Below are 8,918 nucleotides of genomic sequence, written 5' to 3' on the forward strand. Positions count from 1 at the left end.
AGGCTCCTTCATCCATGGGATCTTCCAGGCAAGAGTACTGGAGTGGGGTGCCAATGCTTTCTATCACTAGCTTAAACATGAGAATAACAGTGTTCTAAGGCTCTGGGGGTCCCATCGCCTGTCTAAGGGCTGAGCCACTTCCTGCCCTCTTCCTGTGAAAAAATGAGGTTCACAAGGTGTAGAAAGGCGGTGAAGGCAGGCCAGCACCTAGTAGACACCAACTCTGGACCTGGACCTTAGCAGAGAATTAAAAAAAAAAAATCCAGACTCGAGAAGGCAATGGCTTTCTCCTGGAAGCCATCTCCAGTGCCGTGCTCAGATGTCCCCAGGGAATCTACCGCCTTGCAGCTTGACTAATTGAACAACAGCCCTCTGAGATCATGCCGTCATCACCCCCCTCATCTTATAGAGGAGAACACTGAGGTCGAGGTGGAAGCCAGCCCAAGCTCACAGAGCATATTAAGGTGGACAGAGACTAGAATTTGAGTTTGCCAGATCCCAAGTCCTCAGTGGCCTCGGAGGCCAAGTCTCTTCTCATTTGATCTGACCTGGCTGCTGGGGCAGCTGTTGGGGGAGTTTGAGAGGGCTGGCTACAGTTTACCCATCTATAAAGTGCTACCTGAGAAGTACAGCCTGGCCCCCCAGGGGCTTTTGTTGAAGTCTGGGAGAGAAGGGTATCCTTTCTTCTGTGTGGGTGTGGGGTGTACTCTCTTTCTTCTGGAGAAGGAGTGGGGAGACCACAGCTGTGCTGCTGCCTGGCCACCACAAGAAGGGAGGGTCCATCTCAGAACAGAGCCCATCCCCAGGGAGGCTAGACACAGGCCGGGGAACATCCCTGAAGCCTCTGCGTCCTTCAGGGCTCGATCTGATTGGCCCTCGGCTTCCCCTTTATACAGCTTGGTTTAGCCAGATGGGCTGGATTCTTTCCCACTTGAACACAGAAGAATCCTAACTGATACAGCTCTCAATTAGGAGAGCTCTTAATTGCAGCACATTCCGCTCCACCTGGAGCCTCTCCCATTTTAATAAAAAGGACAAGAAAACAAAAAGCCAAGTCTGCCCCCGCCCCTTACCCCATTACCTCCAGTTCTCTGCCGCCTCCAACCAGGTTTGTCCAGAGTCACCTCCACGTGCTGTTTCTGATCCTGCCCTTCCCAGTCTCCCTTGCTTGTTTTCTGCTTCCTCTCCTACTGACAGAATGTGGTCCACTGGAGAAGGGAATGGAAAACCACTTCAGTATTCTTGCCTTGAGAACCCCATGAACAGTATGAAAAGGCAAAATGATAGGATACTAAAAGAGGAACTCCCCAGGTCAGTAGGTGCCCAATATGCTACTGGAGATCAGTGGAGAAATAACTCCAGAAAGAATGAAGGGATGGAGCCAAAGCAAAAACAATACCCAGATGTGGATGTGACTGGTGATAGAAGCAAGGTCCGATGCTGTAAAGAGCAGTATTGCATAGGAACCTGGAATGTCAGGTCCATGAATCAAGGCAAATTGGAAGTGGTCAAACAGGAGATGTCAAGAGTGAACGTCGACATTCTAGGAATCAGTGAACTAAAATGGACTGGAATGGGTGAATTTAACTCAGATGACCATTATGTCTACTACTGTGGACAGGAATTCCTTAGAGGAAATGGAGTAGCCATCATAGTCAACAAAAGAGTCCAAAATGCAGTACTTGGATGCAATCTCAAAAATGACAGAATGATCTCTGTTTGTTTCCAAGGCAAACCATTCTATATGACAGTAATCCAAGCCTATGCCCCAACCAGTAACGCTGAAGAAGCTGAAGTAGAACGGTTCTATGAAGACCTACAAAACCTTTTAGAACTAACACCCAAAAAAGATGTCCTTTTCATTATAGGGGACTGGAATGCAAAAGTAGGAAGTCGAGAAACACCTGGAGTAACAGGCAAATTTGGCCTTGGAATACGCAATGAAGCAGGGCAAAGGCTAATAGAGTTTTGCCAAGAAAATTCACTGGTCATAACAAACACCCTCTTCCAACAACACAAGAGAAGACTCTACACATGGACATCACCAGATGGTCAACACCGAAATCAGATTGATTATATCCTTTGGAGCCAAAGATGGAGAAGCTCTATACAGTCAGCAAAAACAAGACCAGGAGCTGACTGTGGCTCAGATCATGAACTCCTTATTGCCAAATTCAGACTTAAATTGAAGAAAGTAGGGAAAACCACTAGACCATTCAGGTATGACCTAAATCAAATCCCTTATGATTATACAGTGGAAGTGAGAAATAGATTTAAGGGACTAGATCTGATAGACAGAGTGCCTGATGAACTATGGACAGAGGTTCATGACATTGTACAGCAGACAGGGCTCAAGACCATCCCCATGGAAAAGAAATGCAAAAAAGCAAAATGGCTGTCTGGGAAGGCCTTACAAATAGCTGTGAGAAGAAGAAAAGCAGCCTTTTCCGGTAAGCGGCCTGAGGTGACCCCTAAAAATGGTGCGCTATTCACTTGATCCAGAAAACCCCACAAAATCATGCAAATCCAGAGGTTTAAATCTTCGTGTTCACTTTAAGAACACTCGTGAAACTGCCCAGGCCATAAAGGGTATGCATATCCGAAAAGCCACCAAGTATCCGAAGGATGCCACTTTAAAGAAGCAATGTGTGCCATTCTGTCGCTACAACGGTGGAGTTGGTGGGTGTGCACAGGCCAAACAGCGGGGCTGGACGCAGGGTCGGTGGCTCAAAAAGAGTGCTGAATTTTTACTACGCATGCTCAAAAATGCAGAGAGTAATGCTGAACTTAAGGGCTTAGATGTAGATTCTCTGGTCATTGAGCACATCCAAGTGAACAAAGCCCCCAGGATGCGGCGCAGGACTTACAGAGCTCATGGTCGGATTAACCCCTACAGGAGCTCTCCCTGCCACATTGAGATGATCCTTCCTGAAAAAGAACAGATTGTTCCTAAACCAGAAGAGGAGGTTGCACAGAAGAAAAAGACATCCCAGAAGAAACTGAAGAAACAAACACTTACGGCTGGGAATAAATGCCGCAAAAAATAAATGCAAATAAAAGTAAAAACAAAAGAAGAGAAGAGAAGCGAAAAGCAAAGGAGAAAAGGAAAGATATAAGCATCTGAATGCAGAGTTCCAAAGAATAGCAAGGAGAGATAAGAAAGCCTTCCTCACCGATCAATGCAAAGAAATAGAGGAAAACAACAGAATGGGAAAGACTAGAGATCTCTTCAAGAAAATTAGAGATACCAAGGGAGCATTTCATGCAAAGATGGGCTCGATAAAGGACAGAAATGGTATGGACCTACAGAAGCAGAAGATATTAAGAAGAGGTAGCAAGAATACATAGAAAAACTGTACAAAAAAAATTTTCATGACCCAGATAATCACGATGGTGTGATCACTCACCTACAGCCAGACATCCTGGAATGTGAAGTCAAGTGGGCCTTAGAAAGCATCATTATGAACAAAGCTAGTGGAGGTGATGAAATTCCAGTGGAGCTATTTCAAATCCTACAAGATGATGCTTTGAAAGTGCTGCACTCAATATGCCAGCAAATTTGGAAAACTCAGCAGTGGCCACAGAACTGGAAAAGTTTTCATTGCAATCCCAAAGAAAGGCAATGCCAAAGAATGCTCAAACTACCGCACAATTGCTCTCATCTCACACGCTAGTAAAATAATGGTCAAAATCTCCAAGCCAGGCTTCAGCAATATGTGAACTGTGAACTTCCAGAGGTTCAAGCTGGTTTTTGAAAAGGCAGAGGAACCAGAGATCAAACGGCCAACATCCACTGGATCATCAAAAAAGCAAGAGAGTTCCAGAAAAACATCTATTTCTCCTTTATTGACTATGCCAAAGCCTTTGACTCTGTGGATCACAATAAACTGTGGAAAATTCTGAAAGAGATTGGAATACCAGACCACCTGACCTGCCTCTTGAGAAACCTGTATGCAGGTCAGGAAGGAACAATGAGAACTGGACATGGAACAACAGACTGGCTCCAAATAGGAAAAGGAGTATGTCAAGGCTGTATGTTGTCACCCTGCTTATTTAACTTCTATGCAGAGTACATCATGAGAAACGCTGGGCTGGAAGAAGCACAAGCTAGAATCAAGATTGCCGGGAGAAATATCAATAACCTCAGATATGCAGATGACACCACCCTTATGGCAGAAAGTGAAGAGGTACTAAAAAGCCTCTTGATGAAAGTGAAAGTAGAGAGTGAAAAAGTTCGCTTAAAGCTCAACATTCAGAAAACGAAGATCATGGCATCCGGTCCCATCACTTCATGGGAAATAGATGGGGAAACAGTGTCAGACTTTCTTTTTCTGGGCTCCAAAATCACTGCAGATGGTGACTGCAGCCATGAAATTAAAAGACACTTACTCCTTGGAAGGAAAGTTATGACCAACCTAGATAGCATATTCAAAAGCCGAGACATTACTTTGCCAACAAAGGTCTGTCTAGTCAAAGCTGTGGTTTTTCCAGTGGTCATGTATGGATGTGAGAGTTGGACTGTGAAGAAAGCTGAGCGCTGAAGAATTGATGCTTTTGAAGTGTGGTGTTGGAGAAGACTCTTGAGAGTCCCTTGGACTGCAAGGAGATCCAACCAGTCCATTCTAAAGGAGATCAGTCCTGGGTGTTCTTTGGAAGGACTGATGCTAAAGCTGAAACTCTAATACTTTGGCCACCTCATGTGAAGAGTTGACTCATTGGAAAAGACTCTGATGCTGGGAGGGATTGGGGGCAGGAGGAGAAGGGGACAACAGAGGGTGAGATGGCTGGATGGCATCACCGACTCGATGGACATGAATTTAAGTAGACTCCGGGAGTTGGTGATGGACAGGGAGGCCTGGCGTGCTGTGATTCATGGGGTTGCAAAGAGTCGGACACAACTGAGCGACTGAACTGAACTGAATTCCTACTAAGGATGGAGGTTCCTGCTTGTAGCCCAGTCCCATCAAGATAGGATCAACAACAGTATCCTTAACTTTTGTTCACAAAACAACAAGCTGAAAGAACTGACTGTCAAATTAGATCTCAAAATTAAAAAATATTTCCAGGCTTATTTCTGACAAGAATGACCCAAAAGCCACAGTAGCCTCTGGTCTGCCACCCCCAAGTCTCAGGGGGCACCCCAATGGTGAGACTTTGGTTTCTAAGACCTTCTCCACCAAAGGAAAATGGATTCCTTGGAACATAAATAAATATATGAAAGTGAAAGTCACTCAGTCATGTCCGACCCTTTGCAACCCCATGGACTATACAGTCCATGGAATTCTCTAGGCCAGAATACTGGAGTGGGTAGCCTTTTCCTTCTCCAGGGGATATTCCCAACCCATTGATTGAACCCAGGTCTCATGCATTGCAGGAGGATTTTTTACCAGCTGAGCCACAAGCGAAGCCCAAATAAATAAATATATACATATATATATGTATATATTAATGATCCAGAATGCCCTGTAGTGGCAGGAAGGAAGGCCACTCTCAGAAATATTAGGGAAGCAACGGAAAGATGAGGGAACAATTAGAAGTCTCCCCCAATGCTAGTCAACCCATAGCAATACAGGCATCAAAGTTGTTAATGGAAATAATTATAGTTAATTTGAATAAATTCACTCCTTGAAAAGCCAGGACTATAATGACACTTTAAAGTGAAACATGACTGTAACACTGCTGTATGACTTGTTTGGATTTTTATGGAGCTTATTAAGTTGGGATGTGTTACTTTGTGTATCTTCTTTCTTTTATTAGTGTTAACTAATTGGAGAGATATGTTTACTTTGTATGTGCAATTACAAGGTAATTGTAATTATCTTGAAGGAGTATGGGAGGCAGGAACTGTACCACAGAAACAGGGGTAACTCATGTGACCGCACAGAACCTCAGACAGGTGAGGCTCCTTTAGGTTCACAACATGGGGTCAGTCTCAGTTGCCCCGGGAAAGAAAGGTTCACAGAAAATATCCACAATGATTAATTAGCCAAGTGTCACTCTGAGGAGAAGAATTGACGCTTTTGAATTCTAGAGAAGATTCTCGAGCGTCCCTTGGGCAGCAAGGAGATCAAACCAGCTGATCCTAAAGGAAATCAACCCTCAGTACTCATTGAAAGGGCTGATGCTGAAGCTGAAGCTCCGATACTTTGGCCACCTATTGCAAACAGCCAACTCATTAGAAAAGACCCTGATACTGGGAAAGATTGATGGCAGAAGGAGAAGAGGGCGACAGAGGATGAGATGATTGGATGACATCACCAACTCAATGGACATGAACTTGGGCAAACTCCAGGAGATGGTAAGGGACAGGGAGGGCTGGCATATTGCAGTCCATGGGGTCGCAAAGAGTCGTACATGACTTGGCAACTGAACACAAACACACACACACACACACACACACACATGCACACTCTCCAGGAAAGGCAGTCAAGCCCTAGTGTCCCAGCCAAAGACCAAGGTCAAACATCTGGGTACAGTGACCTCAGTTAGTTTTGGAAGATTATCACAAACATGAGAGGGTATCCAGATTTCATCAACAAAGCCCTGGAGAGAAACCACAAGTATGGCAAAATCCCTAGGAAGAAATAAAAGCCAGGATGGAAATGATGCTCGTGGTCTTGACATTTTACAAGAGTTTTAAGTATAATTGTTATAACAGTGTTGTTCTTGGATGCAGCCATAAAAAATTGTGTAATTGCACTTTAAATCGACAGAGGGTTACTTACTCGAGTTTGTAATCATATTTGATACCCAAGAAAAATTGGATTTTTAAATTTTATTTGTGAGATAGAAGAGCTTTCACGTCTGCCTAGATCTGGGGAATGAGACGTCTTGATAGCAACAATTGCATCAATAAATGCAGTGGGTGGTTTATAGGCTGCCTCTCTGATTCTCCTGGTGGCATTTGATAGCTGACCATGAATTTTCTGTACCCTTGGCCTCCTGCCCCTTGGACTGGTCATCTTCTGGTGGACTTTTCTTTCTCAATCTACCCCTGCCACACACCGGAGCCCCTGGGCCCTTTTCTGGCCCCTTCTCCCTTGGCCTTGCGCATTGGCCAGGTGTCTCCTACAGCTGTGGCCGGACCTCCATCTCACCCCGGCCTCCTTCCAAAGCTGAAACCTTGTTCAGACCGCAAAGGAGTTGTAGGTACTCAGAGCATCCGCTTGGTCAGCCTCGTGAAAAGGCAGCATCAACCCCCTGGGCCCTCGTCTCTCACTCAGTCTCACTGAACTCACCTTCTCACTCTTTCAAACAAGCCTTCTCCTTTCTGTCCCCCTACAACAGCCCTCAGACAGCTGTCAGTCCATCCCTCGGTACTCTGTGAGCCCTCACAGTGTTTAAGGTCCTAGAAACACAAGATGGACCAGGTCCTGCCATTCGGAGCCTATGCCAGCCCTTCTCAAACTTCGCTGAGCACACCAGTTCCTGGGGACAGGTTAAAATGCAAATTTTGGTGCTACAGGTCTGAGGTGGGGCCTGTGACTCTGCATTTCTAAGAGGCTCCCAGGTACTGCTGCTGCTGCTAGTGATTCCAGACCTATTCTTTGACTAACAAGGTCCCAGGTTACACAGGGGTTTTGAGTCTTGCCAAAGAGTGTAGGCAGAGGGCCATGGAGGGCCCAGGGTGGAGAGTTCTTCTGACACAGTTAAGGTCTCCAGGACAAATGCAGTCATCTGGGTTCTTTCATCAAATGATCTTCCCTAGGACAGGGTTCTTCTCCTATTCCTGGCTGGGTAGGGGAATTTCCCATGATGCTTAGTGAGCCTCTTGCCTCCTGAACTTGATAACTAAGATGTGCGAGGCCTTTACCCCATTTCCGGAGAAGAAAAAGCGCAGCGGCCTCAACCCCTTTCCCTCTCATGGTATTTACCCCAACCTCTGAAAGGGCCTTGGCCTGGCCAGCCCCGTGCCCCTCGCCCACCTGCAGCTCCCGAATGGTCTCCTGCTTCTAAGACGGCCGATTTAATTTTCTTCTGAGCTTCCCAAAGCTCCCAGGGCTGAGGATGAATCCCAGCCCCTTTACACTGCCCTCCAAAGACCACCCTCCCAGGCTTCCCTACTGCCTTCCCACCCAGGGTTCCCAGGTCGGCTCCAACTAAGATAGTACATCCTGCTTCTCTGCTCTCCTGCAGGGCGTCACCCCATGAATGTCCCTCCCTATTCCTCGACTGACCCTCTAACTTCTTAGGATTTTACATGTTTACATTCATTTAATTTCTATACAGGTTTAGGAAGAGCATGTTATGTTGTCCATTTTATAGACAACAAATCTGAGGCTCAGAGAGGCTTGGTCACTTACCTCTGGTCACACAGCCAGGAAGGCATTGAGTGGGGATTAGAGCTAAGCCTTTCGACCTATCTTCTGTTGGACCACCAGAGTTTTTGTTTTTGAGCATTTTCTTGTGAGCCATACTTGTGTGTGTGTGTGTGTGTGTGTGTATTCCTGCCTGGAGAATCCCATCGACAGAGGACCCTGGCAGGCTACAGTACACAGGGTTGCAAAGAGTCAGACACGACTGAGCGACTTAGCACGCATGTATGTTCATTTGCTCAGCCGTGTCTGACTCTTTGCGACCCTATGAACTGTAACCTGCGAGGGTCCTCTGTCCGTGGGATTCTCCAGGCAAGAAAACAAGTGGGTTGTCATACCTTCCTCCAGGGGATCTTCCCAACCGAGGGATGGAACCAGGGTCTCCTACACTGCAGGAGGATTCTTTACTACTGAGCCACTTGGGAAGCCAGTGAGCCCTACTTTGATGGAGGGTTATACAAGGTGTGATGTGAACCCCCAAGAGGCTTATCCACCTGGTACGAGCTTGAGCTGACGGATGTCAGCATCTCTTCCCAGCTCAAGTTCAGTGACACCACATTGGTAGCGTGAAATTGGCTATGCTGGGAATATTTACACCATGGA

The 8,918-nt window shown here is 46.1% G+C and overlaps 1 protein-coding gene across 1 annotated transcript; it reads left to right on the forward strand.

Moving 5' to 3' along the window:
• Positions 1 to 2,392: 2,392 nt before the first annotated feature.
• On the forward strand, positions 2,393 to 7,841 carry LOC133248485 (large ribosomal subunit protein uL22-like). The gene has a single exon (XM_061418765.1). The coding sequence runs from the start codon at positions 2,478 to 2,480 to the stop codon at positions 3,045 to 3,047; it is 570 nt and encodes a 189-aa protein (XP_061274749.1). The 5' UTR covers positions 2,393 to 2,477; the 3' UTR covers positions 3,048 to 7,841.
• Positions 7,842 to 8,918: the final 1,077 nt, after the last annotated feature.

Source organism: Bos javanicus, chromosome 5 (genome assembly GCF_032452875.1).
Source record: "Bos javanicus breed banteng chromosome 5, ARS-OSU_banteng_1.0, whole genome shotgun sequence".
Lineage (NCBI taxonomy): Eukaryota > Metazoa > Chordata > Mammalia > Artiodactyla > Bovidae > Bos > Bos javanicus.